The following is a 15,818-nucleotide window of genomic DNA, read 5'->3' on the forward strand; positions in this document are numbered from 1 at the left end:
TTTACTTAATTTGTAACCTGTTCAGATCCCTGCAATTTGGCTCTTGGTGCCTTTGAGTTGTTGAGCGCGAGGAAAGGCGTGTTGAGAACCTTTATTTACAGGAATTAAAGCGATCGCCCCTGCTGTGCTGTCTGGGCGCATAGAATCGCACGCCCTCTACTAATTTAAAGGCAGCGCAACACTTAACATTATGTGAGGTCAAGAAAGTTGTAATTATTTGAAGGGCTGTGATGTCCCATGCAAACCTGTCATTGATTTGATGGTGGTTCTGGACCCTTGCGAATCTATCGGTATAGCCAGTTTTTAAAATGTCCTTAACCCTTTTGGCCACAAAAGTTTCGAATTTCTACCAGCACAAACTTTGGACCGCCAGCATTCATCTTAAAAACTGCCTGTAAGTCTGACACATTACATAGAGAAAAAAGTCCGATCGTGTTTTTGCCTAATCTCAAAAGAAGGTTGGTTCAGGTCAGACTTCAGACTGGGGGAGAATTCCAATGTGGTAAAACTAATTTAAAATCCGGTTCGTTCAAAAACTAACCGTTAACTTTTTGAGTGTTGCACATTACACGATGTCCTGATTTTGATTTGACTAACAAGGCATTTCGACTCACACTTCGTACCGCCAGTTGATTTCTTTACCACTGCTAAATAAGCAAAACTTTTAAAATTGTTAATAGAGTGCCTCGCCTCAAGCCTTTATTTTTAACGCAAAGTTATGAAAGCTAAAATGGTAGAAAAGCTAAAAACATTCAACGTTTTTACAGTTCAATGTAAAAGAATCATTAAACTTTATCTGGCTATGTTTTCTGCAAAAAACGTAATGGGCACTTAAAAAAACCTCTTTTTTTCTGTGTACGATGCAGTTTAAAACAATTTTTCCGTTAAAGTAACTATACAAGCAGTATGTTGCTTTGCGTTGGCTCACTGCCAGTATACAGTCAGAGCACAGAAAATCGATGCTGCCCATTAAATGAAATATTGAAAATAACCTTAGACATGTCCATTATATATTTCTCTAATAGAGGATTAGTATAACAAAGTATTGCTCATCCAGCAGTTTTTATTATAAATAATCGACGTTTCGACGTCCTATACAAGACGCCTTCATCAGGATAATGACGTAACTTGGAGAACAAAATTCTTATAAAGCGACAAAATGCAAAACACACACACAAAAATAGCGATAAGAAGATCGCGCGGCTGCAAACTCGCACCACGCAATGATAACACAGCTCAGTGCTGTAAAAGCGCCCGATAATTTATCGGCATTAGAACATCTGTTTTTACGTTCATTGTGTTGGCGCGTGAATGGATGTTCCAAGACTCTAGGAAACTGCGCTTGTGGTAATCAGTTTCCTTCACCAACACCTGTGCAGCAGAAAAATTAATGCTGTGGTGGTGAGTAGTTGCATGGTTTGCCAACGCTGATTTCTTGGCATCATTCTTGCCCACATCCCTTTCGTGCTCCTTCCGGCGCGTATTAAGACTTCTGCCCGTTTCACCGATGTAAATTTCGTCACAATCTCCGCACGGTATAGCATAAACCACACCCCTTGTCGCAGTAGCATCTAGCGGGTCTTTTGGGTGCGACAGAATCTGACGTAGGGTGTTTGCTGGTTTGACCCCAACCGATACACCGAAATCGGTCAACATACGACGGATTATATCTGTCAACCCTGGTATATAGGGTAAGGTGACGAAGGCACGTTCTGTGCACTGGATCTGTTTCCGTGAAACCTTCTTATTATCACGGAGAATCCAGTTCGGGTAGCCATTTAACCGCAAGGCCTTATTTACCCTGTGCAACTCCGATTGAAGCAGTGCAGGGTCTGTCGTCAAGCGAACGGCCTGGTCTTTAAGCGCTTTGACAACAGCCCTTTTTTGGTATAATGGATGATGGGATTTAAAGTGTAAATAGCGCGTGGTACTGGTCGGCTTGTGGTACACACGCGTGGAAAGTTTACCATCCGCCGCTTTCAAAATTTCCACATCTAGAAACGGAAGACTGTTGTTACTTTCCAATTCCATAGTGAATGTAATTCCTCGTTGCACATTGTTCAAATGTCGCAGAAACTCTGTTACCCGGTGTTTATGAATGATACAGAATGTATCATCTACATACCGTCGCCAAAACCGTGGTGGTGTGGTAAAAGTTTGCAAGGCACGTTCCTCCACAGACTCCATGACCATGTTGGCAACGGCCACTGACACAGGAGAGCCCATGGCCGTGCCATACATTTGCTTGTAAAAGGAACCTCTGAATCTGAAGTATGTTTGTTCCAAACAAATCTCAAGCCCCCTATGTATATCTTCATGAGTCCATGTGGTCCTGTCTTTAAGGCTGTAATCATCGAGTAAACGCGACTCCGTTATCTCCAATGCTAGATCGATTGGTACGTTGGTAAACAACGAAGTAACATCAAATGAAACCAACGTTTCGTCTTCACACAATGATTGTTGCGCATTCAAATCTTTCACAAACTCTGCAGAATTTCTGACGGTAAATTCCGTGTTTCCGACCAACGGTGCTAAAAGTCGCGCTAGATATTTGGCTAGGTTGTAAGTGGGGCTTCCAATAAACGACACAATTGGACGTAGAGGTACATTCTTCTTGTGGACTTTCGGCAATCCATATAACCTTGGAGCAGAACCATCTGTGCTGTGCAGGTGGTGAAACATCGCATCGGAGATGCATTTCTTCTCCTTGTGCAAAGCACTAACAAACTTGTTAAGAACTAGTTCCGTTCTTCGGGTCGGGTCACGTGGCAGTTTCTTGTACGTGCTGAGGATTAGTATGTTGTTTATTTACAAGAATTACAATTATTAATTTAATCATTACTGCCAAAGTACTGGTGTATATAGAATACATCAAGCAGGCGTTTCAACAAACTCTGTCGTCGTCATCAGTGCAGGTATTTAGTTACAATTATCAATAATTGACCACTATTAGCCAGCAAGCAGAAAAACAAAATGTGCAAAAAGGTGATAAATTCACCACACACAAAAGCATCTATTCATGCAGTAAAGAAAGAAACCATAAAGCATTGCAAATGCAGTGTTTGAACTTCCAATATGGTAAAAATTTGATTTTACGATTGGGTGCAAGTATGTGTTAAGCTAAGCAACCAAAATTAAAAATTACTATGTTGCCTTTTAACCCATGTCAAGCATAGTGGATGATATAGCTAAAAAAGTTTGCTATTGCTTTAAAATCCAAAGCAATTTTTTTGCATTAAAGAGGGGAATATCAGGTAAAAAAAAACGTTACATTTTCCCGAGAAAAATAACATTTTCCCGAGTTTTCAAACATGTATTGTTCCAACTCCGCTTTCAGTTTGTTTTCTATTTTCCCCTGTGGTTTACAATTTGGGGGCCAAATTTTACCCTTAGTTTGTTTGCTGCGAAGTATTTCTAAATCTCTGGCCATCTTGTCCCGTCCATAGGCATCTACCCGCTTCCAGAAGGTTTTATTAAAGTGGTCGTAAAGTGCAATGTCCTAAAAACATAGTGTTTGAGCTTCTCTCTAAGGGAAACTAAATCTCTAAAAAACAATTGGGAAAGTCCACAATCGCTACTTAGACTAAACATTTGAATCTTTGAAACTCTCCCAAAATGTAAAGGTGACACTGCATACGTACGATGTTGTACAGTTGTTCAAAACTTTTCTTTTTCGTTGTATTCTTTAAAGGTGTATGATTGTAGTGACGCTTGTTTGTGTAACCCAAATTGCTCAAAACGTCCCAATCAAAACACAGAAGATCCTGTATTAAAAGGAGGTTGAAAGTTTACATCTTACAGACTCTTAATAAGCAACAATCCCATAGGCCAATCAGTGAGCAGATTTTTGTGGTCACGTAAAACCAGTGCGTGTCATGTTAGTCACGAAATCGGCACGTAAACTTTAACAATTGCAATTTGAGTGTGGAAAAGTTAATTCTACAGTGTTCAACATACCAGAGTTGTAAGTCGGGCCGAGCTTTTCGGATTTCGGACTTACGGGCCTGATTCGGGGCTGAACCAAAAATTTGTACTGGCATTTTTGAAGTATTAATTGCCTAGATAAGTAAACAGTTGTCTGTTATTGTGTATGTATTAAATATTATAGGACTGTCAATCAAACTTTCAGGCCTAAACGGGCTTATTAAAACGATTCGAGTTCGTTTCGGTCTCTGTGTTTTTTTCTTTTGGGTTAGGGCTCTATATTCGGGTACACACACACGATTATTTATAATGCATTATTTATTCATGCATTACTTTTATAAGACTAAATGAGAAAACGTTGAAGCAATAAGTGTACCTTAAGCAGTATCAACGATTCCTCAAAGTATTCAAGTAACATCACTAGATTCATGTTTTTATCCAAGTCTTGTATTTGACTTTCAATTTCATTGACATCAGTTAGCATTGGATCTATTCCCAAATCATAGGATTGGTAATTTCGAAATCTGGAAAGAACAAAACTTTGTTTATTTGTTCGCCAGGCCAATCAAAGGCGTCATAACGAATCAGCCAGGCTCACAAGTATTTCCATATAGCAAGGCACAGGCTAGAAACAGGATAGAAAAATCTAGCAAGTCCTGGAAAGACTCCTGTCGTGGGTTCGAATTCCATTGCAGCCCAGATTTTTCTAGCCAGTGCCTCACCATATAAGAATGCTTGGAAGACCTGCTGATTCTGTACAAAGTCTTTAGTAGGCCTGGCGTACAATAATTTATTCATAAGCATGCCGTGATCGCTGGTCTGCATCGACGCTTCAGGGCTGATCAAAGTATTAACGTATTCATCCTAGCTGAATCGGTCGAACTGGTGATCCACTACTACGAAGCTGACATGTGCAGCATGGCAGGGAACGGTCCTTGTGATTAGACTTTCAGCGGATTCTCCACTAAGCCTGTGTAGCTCAGTTGGTAGAGCGCGAACCTCGGAAAGCCTCCTGTCGTGGGTTTCAATTCCATCGCAGGCCAGATTTTTCTAGCCTTGACATGCGGAAATGTTTGGGAGACCGGCTGATTCAGTATAACGCATTTAATAGTCCTTGTGTACTATGATTTATCGATATGTATGCCGTGATCGCTGGGCGTCGACGCTTTATGGCTGATCCCAGTATAAGGGTTTATTTGGTTCGGTGAAAGAAAAAATAGCGACACAACAGCACTAAAACAATCACCAAGCCAAACACAGCTGCGCAACATCAAAACGTTATTGGGCTCTAAGCAGTGAAGGGTACAGTTGGTGGCTGGTGGTTGGACTCGATGCGCAGGTACACCGTATTATAAAGCGTTATGTGACTGGGGCTCAAGAAAGTGGCGCACTGTGAATACGACTGGGGCTGGTTGTTGGGACCATTAGATGGGCCCTAAAACTAGGACTTGAGCTTCCGACATTTGGAGCTCATTCCGACGTTTGGCCAGCCGACTGGTTTATGTGTGATTCAAAATCTTAGTAACATTATAATGTTAGGTGGATCAGAAAATCCCAAGTATATCGTTGTATATGGTGTCTGTAAGAAGTTCCTACAAATTACATTTATATATCGACGATATCGGCTAGCAGTATTGACATGTATATCAATTGTCAAGGAATGAAGGCATTAAAACCATTGCTTCGAGTATGTTTAGCGTACATATCAAGAATTATAAAAAAATTGAATTTAAATTCAAGCATGAACAGGCATGAAAAATTAATTAAACAACCTAAAGTTTACCTGAAATAATATGGAACCGATGAATTAAGCCTGACTGCAGCTTGTAATAAAAATTGGCCTATGTCCTTTGTTTTACGCTGTTTGACGTAGTATTTTGGCAGCCCAGGGCACCCTGCCCATAACGTTTTCGTTTCGACAAAAAAGTTGTAGGCGGAGAGAAAATTGTCCCATGGCTTCCGAATAATTGTCAAATACCTAAAGCAATTGAAAAAGCAGATTGTTTTTTGTTTACAAACAATACAGCAAACGTCGGTCAATCCGGAGCCGTTTTATGCCCTGTGTTTTTTTAGTTATTTTTTTGATTCACAGTCTATAAATACCTTGTGTTGGAATGAAAACAGTTTTTCAGTTCATCGGCATCAAATCTAATGTGCTGAATGTTAATGGAAGATCCCTTCGGCACCATGAACTTGCATTTAAAACGGCCAGGATAACCACCCACAAAGCATCCAGGATACATGTGAGTGGCAAACTGCACAACAATTTAGTACATTTTACCTACAGTGGAACTAACTGTGAAGTAATACAAGTGTGAACATATGAATTACTGCCTTATAGAACAAAACAGTAAACCAATAGACCCGGGGTGTCCAACTCGTGGAAGGTTTTGAGTGGCCCGCGCGGTATTTTTCGAAACGACATATATTATCAACTTAATCGCCTATTATGGACAACTTCCATTCCGAAACATAAGCATTTATTGTTTGCTTTATTTCTTTGTCAGTAGAGTTATACACAACTGTTCAAGTTACTTTATATTGCATCACAATGCACATTGTTTCTACATTGTTACTTCCACAATCTTACTCTTGCTTCAAAAGCCAGTCGGTAATATTTCTTGTTTCATCGCGGTCCATCTGGTATCAGACACTCGCGCAAAACGCATTTAGCAGTAAAATATCTTTACCACCCGGCAGTGATATAGATTATGCCATATAAGAAACGAAAAGCAACTAACGCTAACAGATTATTACAAGAGAATGGACATTTAACTTTAAATCCCCGCAGGATCAATAATTTCTGACAGCGGCCAAACTTAACATTCAAATGTCAACATGTAGTAAAAACTTTGTTGACTTTACTATACCTTGGGGTGTTTATTGTTCTCATCCTTGTAAACAAGGATGATACACATTTCTAAGATTTGCATTTCGGTGTGAAGATTTTGATTAGAAATTTGAGACAGCCATTTCCAAGATTACAAATCATCAGTAACGCTCAAGTGGCCCGCGCAACCATTCGTAAACCGCATGTGACACGGTTGGACACCCCTGCAATAGACGAAAAAATCCTTGAATAAACAGAATGTAAAGGAATCGCCTAATGCAGGGGTGCAGGGGTGCAGGGGCTTCATTGAAGGTTGTGCGGCCCGCAGAGACGCTTGGATTTCAAAGGTACTGGCAAACAAGTCCAATTATTACATATTTTTGAGCTGTTTAATGCGCCTGATGCTAGTTTTTTTGCGAACTGGCAAAATGTGGCTAGAATCAAATACGAATTATACTTGTAGTTAAGCATATACTTGTAGTTAAGGTAAGGAACAACGCAAAATCACTTAGTGTTATGCATATGTGCGGCCCGCGATCCAATTTTGACATCTATAATTGGCCCTATAGGGCTGTACACAGTAACAAAGGTTGCCTACCACTGGCCTAATGGCTTCATTAGTTCCTGAAAATCGACATAAAAATGTGTGCTAAAACAATCACGGTAAAATGAATGAAACAATTAAACAGTAAAACAGATAACTGCCGTTACTGACTGCCAGGCATGTTACAAGCATGATACCATCAGTGACATAGCCAGGGAGCCAAAGGGGCCATGGCCCCTCCCAAATTTTCAAAGTTGTATGTTGCTAAACTTTAATTTAGTGTAGTGTCGCCCCTTATCATTGTGGTTTCGTCTCTCACCTATCAAATGAATATATAAATTACCAAAAATGACTTTTGTCACCAAGTTGTAAGCCGAAATCCATGCTTTTTTGACTTATGCAGACATGAAGCGTTTGGCTGTCCCGTCGAACCACAGTTTGGCAAGTCACGTTTTTGGTAACAGCACGCCGAGCGTTAGCAAAAAGTTGTATTAGACAACAAATTATTTGGCCCCTCCAAAAATTTTGGCTGCCTACGCCACAGGTCACTAGTGGTTCAGATCTACCCGAACCGACCTCAAAACTAAAAGGAACCAAGAACAAGTCAAGGCGAAAAAACTTTTGTTTGGATGCACAAACGGTGTGTTTCACTCGATTTCTTATTGGGTTATTAACTAATTACATGTGGGTAGGTTGTATAAGCGTTTAACTATTTTTGAAAGCATCGAGTTAGCAAAATACGAGTCTTTTGCCTGTACTTTTTAGAAAATTATAGACAGTTTAGTTGAAAACATCATTTCAATTACCTTGGTTAAGTTGTATTTCATCAAGAATTGGTTTAATACTCCCGTTAATGTGCTTGAACCGGTTTTGTGAGTCTTCACGTACACGAAATGAAAAACGGGTTGATCACATCTTTTCCTTGAAATGATTGTTTGTGATATTTTTTCATGCTTCACTAGAGATTGATTCGAAAAACGGGCCACGTCCTGTCGGATTAAGATAGCATATCTTTAGTTTAAAAATTAGAGCAGTGGCCCTTAACCGGGGTTCGACGATAGTCAATTTGAAATACAATACAAATACTCGTTTTCGTCAAACTTTAGGGTCTATAGTCGCTAAAAATTGCACTTCTATTTGCCAAATATCCAAACGCTGGAAGGTTACACCAAGGCAGGGGTACGCAACCTGCGACCGTACGGCTGCATGCCGCTGCATAGTCGGGTTTGTGTGGCCGTAAACATGTTTATTAAAATACATGCGAGCGTGATGTAAATAAAACTCTTTTCCTGTATATTTTGATTTTCAACTGTTCTTAACAGTTTTTGTGGTACTATAAAGAGTATTAACATACTTTCTGTACGCATATTGTGTGCAAACAAGGCGAACAACAACAGATACCAAAAGCATCCCAATATAGGATATGACATCACAAACACTTTAGAGTTTAGATCTCCACGTTGTGCAGCTCAATCTGTGCACCAAGCTAGAAACTAATCTGGGCTTTTTTGACGCTATTACATGGTACATATATGATATAAACCAAGTATTTTTTTAAAACAAAAAAGTATTTTTTGAAACAAAAAAGCGGCCGTTTGTGAAATAAGAATCTACGATGCGGCCTCCAAGCAAAAAGGTTGTGCACCCCTGCACCCAGTTTTTATTTTTTTTGACGCAACAAAGAGCACTGTGCGCGTTCGTAAGGAGAAAAACAACGAAATCCTGTTGCACACAAAAACTTAATGCTTCATTTTGTTAAAACTTAAAAGTTGCCGGAATTTAAGCAATCCTGAAACAAGTTGCTTGTGTTATTATGTCAGAATTTAACAAAATGACAAACATTAACTGTTGCCAATACGTTTGAACAAAAACGAATTGCGGCCCACCAAACAAAATGGGTTAAAAGTCTAGGATGGAACTTTGGTTTCGACCAAAGGCTGAGTAATAACGTAGGCATAGGCGCCGAGTTTATCAAAAATGCAAGGAGGCGAACGTAAATTATGACGTCACATGAAGTGACGTCACCAATGCGTACAACCACACAAGCTCCAACTAGAAAACAGAATGCACTTTCGTCAATTGTTTTGGACAATATTTGTTTGAAACACTCTGCTTTACCGTTATTATTAGTTTAGCAACGATTAGGAAACGTTTAAGATACTTATTTATTACAGTGCAATCGCATTTTACACAATAATGGCCATACATGTATTGACAACGATTGTGTGTTTGGCGTCATAAACAAGACACTAACCAAAACAGTTTGGCACGCATCGTTGCTTTTCGCCAGTACGCTAGTTTTAAAGCAAAATTGTTCCCAGATTTTTCGATGTTTCGTACAATACAGCTACAAACAAATCAAAACAGTTTGGCACTAAATTACGCAGTAACAACTACAATGTTTGTCGTTAACGAAGCAGCTGCAATTGATTGGGGAAATTTAAACTATAAAGCATTTTACAGTTTAAGCTTTCTTTGACCTGACACATGCCTAATTATAAACGTTGGTAAACGACATGATGACCTACACATCCCACTGAGTCTACCTACTTTGATAAAAAATATATACATATGCGACGTTTTATTGTTGTAAAGACTAGGGCAGTGGTTCTCAACCGCCGGTCCGCGGACCAGTGCCGGTCCGCGCCAACTTTCCTGCCGGTCTGCCAAATATTTTACAATTTTATGTCACAATTGCAAAACGCAAGATGTTGAAGGCAGAGAAATCGTGAACCGCGTTTAACACGTATGATTTCAACAGATATTTTTGTCTCGATTATATTTTGGCTTGATTTAAAAGCTCACCGGTCCGCAAAATTTGTTTTAGAAGTTTACCGGTCCCCAAACATAAAAGGTTGAGAACCACTGGACTAGGGGATGCTTTTGTCGATCATATCGCATGCATAAATTTTGGGTTATTGTGTTAGTGACAGCCTAAATTTCTATTGATCAGTCGATCGTGAACAATTAGGAAAATTTTCGTCGATCTTAACGACAAACAAGCTGGTCGCCCCTGGTATATTTAAACTGTTGACATACCAAATTTAGTAAGCCAAATTAGCTGTTTTCACGCAAATTTCGTTTCGGCCCAATGATTTGTCAAAATTACGTCCAATTCGGTTGACTAAATTCGGTCCATCACCAGTTTAAATACAACTTACGAAAGCCGAAACCAAATCTGAACATTAAGAACATTATTTTAAAGCGATAAACGTGTATTTTCTGCTCAATCAAGTGTCACACAACTTAAACTCAGAATTGAAAAGACGACCGAGGCAACTTTCTGACAAAACTGAAATGGTAATGAAATGCAACTGTTCTTATGTGGAATCGCACTGTTTGCCTGGTCGAAATACTTTCGTACGTTCCAAAGTCAAATGCGTTCCAAAGTCAAATGCGTAACGCACAGCATCAAACATGACTTGGTTCATTCTGCGTATTTTTTCACTTTTTTGGTTCGGTCAAAACCCACTTCAGCGGATTCGGTGTATCACTAATTAAACATACTAGACCGCCATAAAAACGAAAAAAAAATATTTGTATTTGCAGTTGACACTGACTAACAAATATATCAGAACACCAAAACCCCAAGTTTAACTTAGCTTACAAATTAAAAACGGCTATAATTGAGTTTGTTTCGTTCGGTGAAAGAAAACATAGTAACGCAATTACCCTAAAACGGGGGTGGGAAACCTGCGGCCCATCAATTAAAGCTGTGCGGCCCACAGAGACCTTTAGATTTCAAACAAACTGGCAAACGAGTCCTATATTATATTTTTTGGGCAGGTTAGAGCGCCCGGTGCTATTTTTCTGCAACCTGACAATATGCTGCTGGAATCAAATGCGAAATTTACTTGCAGTAAGGCGTTTTTGGTATGCAACTAAGTAAAATCACCTTGTGTTATATAAAGGTGCGGCCCGCGATCTAATCATACAATTGTATTTGGACCCGCAGTGACGAAGGTTGCCCACCTTTGCACAAAAACAATCACCAAACCGGAAATAGCTGCGCTGCAGCTACACATAACAAGTTTGGCTACTGGCTAAGTTTATATTTGGTTGTCAGTTATTGTGTAAATTTTGCTTCTGTAGAAAGGGGCTACTATGGAAACTCTCATAAATAATCACCTTGCGTTCAGATCCTTTTCCACCAAAATCTCCTAACATGACTTTTAATGGAAGAATATGTGATGTACATACAAAGAAAAAGATCAATGTCAAAACGAGTAAAATTAAACCTATCGCACGAGACTTCAATTTAACCATTTTTTATCCTATAACTTCTGTCAGCTGTAACATAAACATATTTTTCTCATACTTCAGTCATTTTAACACCTCAAACCCGCTTTAACAATTTCATCACATTCTGCCATTCACTAGTTTCAGTGCGAGGTTTTTTCGCTGTTGGTCACTAACCGTTGCCTCTCGCGGAGTCTCGAACTTCACACTTGACTACCCAAGTGACAAAAACTGTATTTGTGTTGGTGTAACAAAAATTTACTGTTTTTGTGTGTTTTAGACAATTGCATCAAATTTGTTTTTATTTTCGTGCAATTTAATTAAAAAGAACCAAAATTTTATCTGTTACATAGGACGCGAGTGTTTTAGACACAAACGGAAAACGAGCATAAAGCTTATTGCGGTAAGCTACACTGCAAAATTTAAAACACACTGCTAAAACATTAAAATAATTTCACAACACAGCCGACGTTTTGCTAAGTTATTGAGTCTACCTTACTATTGGAACGCTTACAGGTATAAGCGCACGGTTTGTAATCTAATATCACATGGCATTGTGATTGCGCTTCTCGCAGTAGACGAGATTTTGATTCAAACAAAAGTCGTGTTGCCTTTTTTCCTGCGTTTCCTCTCGTTTGGCGTGTCACGGCTTATTCTTAACTGGACACGCTTAAAAAAGTGACTTCGCTACTTATTGGTGACTACAAAGATACGTTTTATTTTGCTTCTAAGATGACAAATCAGGAAAACGCTGTGTCTTATAAACTGCCCACTTGTTGGGCAGAACAGCCAAGCATTGGTTTCACCGAACCGAAGCACGTTTTGTCCCAAAGAGAATTACCTGCGACTAAACCAAATGCTATTATTTCGTCGTGTACTTGATCAACGAACAACAAGAAGGTTGAATGACTTATTAGAAGAACCACAAGACATTAATTGACCGTTGGTCTTGGACAAGTCGTTTAAGCTGTTTGACATTCGGTCAGCTCCAGCAGTGGCTATTTAGCCAGTTATATTTATTGAAACAAATATTGAAACACGATGTAAAGTCAAGCTCGAATCAAGTCGTTTTTAATGAAACTTAAGTCCAAATCCGGTCATTTACTGTTAAGTGCAAATCCAGATAAACGTTAAATTATACTCACCTAAAATGAAAATAAAACTCAACAAAAAATGTCGAGTAGACACAATGCTAAAGAAACATATAAATACATAAAATGAATAGCACTATAATCAAGGTACAATATTATTTTTTTTTTAAACAGTAAGTGAACAAACGTTTCACCCCCTTGTTTGTGTGGACGTAGTCGGATCCCACTATGTTATTTCTTATTTGTTGGTAATTGCTGATTTCTATTGATTCCCGTTTTTCCCCAGTACAACCACCCGATTCGTCAACAAGTGCTCGATTAGAAGCGCTTGTGTTATGAAAAAATCCCCGTTTCTTATCGGGCGGTGTTATAATTTTAGAACATGTGTTATAACACAGCCCGATTTTATCGGCAATGGTAGTGAAGCATTAAATTTATTTTTTATTGAAAAATATTATATTTTCTGTGGAAATAATCGGAGGTGAAATGGGTTTTACTCTTTTACATGAAATTGGCAGTTAAATGTGAACTGTTATGACAAAAGCAAACGCATTTTAAGCAGCGAAATAGCAGCAGTACCAGATTCTCCTCGATTGTAAACTGTAAAGTACAAAATGGGCCAAGGTTGTTGTATCTAATAGGCATCCATGTTCTGATAACAAATGGAGTAATAAAAAGTGACAGTTCAGGGTGGGGGAAGCATTTCTAGTGCTTCATGAAGCAAACTAAGGCCCAGCACACTATCAAATGAAGGACTTGGGACATTGGATTTGAAAAGCAATGATACATGGTAAGTGGTTGTCAATTGTCATGATATGCTTGTCATTCTCAACTGTTTCTATTATTTTAGCAGATGGTAATTTGTTATTTTTTAGGCATGTTTAAAAATATGGTAGCTCATCTCTAGTGTGATCCTGGTTTTGTAAAACATTGGCTTTCATTTCTACTGGCCTAACTCAAGCATTTTTGTGTAAACTCCTACTTGTCAAATTAAATGTTGCCTACACTTTTTCTTTTATTTTTTGTTGCAGTTCAACATCTGGAAAACTGAATAGAAGCAGAAAATAGCAGCGGAATCATTCCAAAGGTAATTCAAGATTGCCTTGGACAACATGGAAGAAAGTAATTGATTGTGGAAGAATGGTGTGGGTGAAATGAGCTCACTGAAGTGTCAGCTAAATCATTGATGCATACAAAATGCTTCTTGCCTCGCTTGCATGGGAACATTTTATTTTAAGATATTCACCACACACTTCAGTTTTACATGAATCGAAATATGTGTGTTTTTTGCCGCTGTACTACCCGAAGGCAGGTTTATTTAACAATTCTTGTGCCCAATTTAAAGCAAACTTGTTATGTTAGATGTGTTCAATGATTTGTTGGTGTTATTTTAATCTCGTACCCAAATTAAGGCAAACTTGTTGTGTTGGTTAGATGTGTTTAAACATTTGTTGGTATTAACGCTGTCTTACCTACATGACATAATCATGGCGTCGTTAAAAAAGCATCTCTTGGGTAAATATTTATACATTTTCACTTTGATGTAGACTCTTTCAGTAAAAGTGATTCATCAGACAGGAATGAAAAACCTTTATTTTCAACCAGTAATCTCTATGATAGCTTGTTTGATACAACCTCATCTTTCACATGGTAGCTGGTTTAATTTTATTTCAGTAACTCGCAACACATTGCATTTTCAGCTGAATGTTGTTTCACCTTTTTTGTTTCTCAGTCTGTTCACTTGATGACCCCTTTTTAGTGTACTCATTGTAAATGCAGGTTTTTGCTTGATAAATCAATCTTCTAATTATTTATCCTCTTCACATTTATTTCTTCTTTCATATAACTGTGGCACCCAATATGAGTATGTTATTGTGTGGAAATTGGGTTCATTTTTTCATCAATAAAATGTTGCCCTTAACTGTGCATTTGTTATTTCATCATTTTAAGTACTAGTATTAACTGGTTTAAAATCACAAAGGCCTTGATGTAAACAAAAACGGTTTTCACAGGTCAGCTCTAAACTACATCTAGTAAACGCGTAAAAAATATCTTTAGAATCTAACCACCACATGATAAATGAGAGGCGTACATCATAAGCGAACGAAGGGCATGACCGCTTTAAAATGATTTTTCGCGCTGACGACCTTTGTAGCATATACAGGCTCCAGATCACAAACGGATTAAGATAAATGAAAACGGTTTTCACAGGTCAACTCTAAAATACATCTAGTAAACACATACCAAATATCTTCAGAATCTAACCACCACATGATAAATGAGAGGCGTACATCATAAGCGAACGAAGGGCATGACCGCTTTAAAATAATCTTATGCGCTGACGACCTTTGTAGCATATACAGGCTCCAGATCACAAACGGATTAAGATAAATGAAAACGGTTTTCACAGGTCAACTCTAAAATACATCTAGTAAACGCATAAAAAATATCTTTAGAATCTAACCACCACATGATAAATGACAAACGTACATCATAAGCGAACGAAGGGCATGACCGCTTTAAAATGATTTTTTGCGCTGACGACCCTTGTAGCATATACAGGCTCCAGATCACAAACGGTTTAAGGTAAACAAAAACGGTTTTCACTGGTCAACTCTAAAATACATTGAGTAAACACATACCAAATATCTTTATCTTCTAAGAAGAACATCAAAAACAAGAGGCGTACATCATAAGCGAGCGCAGGGCACGACCGCTAGTGCTGTCGATTTCATGTAGGCCTATAGCATGTAAATTTCTTGTAGCGTGTAGAATACAATCTCAAAGTATAGTGATGATGAGCGCCTATTGATTTTAGGGTAATGATAATGATTGATTGATATTTTGCATGCGTTCACTCGACGTAGGTCTAGTTTAAAGTTAACCTGTGAAAAACGTTTTCAATACTTTATGTCGTTTGTGTTCTGGAGCCTGTACATGCTACTGGGTCGACAGCGCATAAAATTATTTTGAAGCGGTCATCCCCTTCGTTCGCTTGTACGCCTCTCATTTATGATGTAGTGATTAGATTCTAAAGATATTTGGTATGTGTTTACTAGATGTATTTTAGAGTTGACCTGTGAAAAACATTTTCATTTATCTTAAACCGTTTGTGATCTGGAGCCTGTATATTCTACAAGCGTCGTTAGCGCAAAAAATCATTTTAAAGCGGTCATGTCCTTCGTTTACT

At 38.5% G+C, this 15,818-nt stretch overlaps 2 protein-coding genes and 1 long non-coding RNA gene across 3 annotated transcripts; 1 reads left to right on the top strand and 2 right to left on the bottom strand.

Moving 5' to 3' along the window:
• Positions 1-800: 800 nt before the first annotated feature.
• On the bottom strand, positions 801-2,682 carry LOC145219774 (uncharacterized). Its single transcript, XM_080087086.1, has 2 exons — positions 1,291-2,682; positions 801-809 (listed from the first exon to the last, which is right to left on the bottom strand). Exons 1-2 carry the CDS (start codon positions 2,680-2,682, stop codon positions 801-803), a joined length of 1,401 nt encoding a protein of 466 aa, XP_079943212.1.
• Positions 2,683-3,166: 484 nt separating this feature from the next.
• Positions 3,167-11,486, bottom strand: LOC145219775 (galactosylceramide sulfotransferase-like). Its single transcript, XM_080087087.1, has 6 exons — positions 11,427-11,486; positions 8,105-8,287; positions 6,028-6,179; positions 4,301-4,448; positions 3,642-3,764; positions 3,167-3,499 (listed from the first exon to the last, which is right to left on the bottom strand). Exons 1-6 carry the CDS (start codon positions 11,463-11,465, stop codon positions 3,251-3,253), a joined length of 894 nt encoding a protein of 297 aa, XP_079943213.1. The 5' UTR covers positions 11,466-11,486; the 3' UTR covers positions 3,167-3,250.
• A 1,434-nt stretch (positions 11,487-12,920) lies between these two features.
• On the top strand, positions 12,921-14,554 carry LOC145220076 (uncharacterized). The gene is made up of 2 exons (XR_013857986.1): positions 12,921-13,418; positions 13,660-14,554. It is a non-coding gene; the product is annotated as an uncharacterized LOC145220076 (long non-coding RNA).
• Positions 14,555-15,818: the final 1,264 nt, after the last annotated feature.

This window comes from Phallusia mammillata, chromosome 3 (genome assembly GCF_965637545.1).
Source record: "Phallusia mammillata chromosome 3, kaPhaMamm4.hap1.1, whole genome shotgun sequence".
Taxonomy (NCBI): domain Eukaryota; kingdom Metazoa; phylum Chordata; class Ascidiacea; order Phlebobranchia; family Ascidiidae; genus Phallusia; species Phallusia mammillata.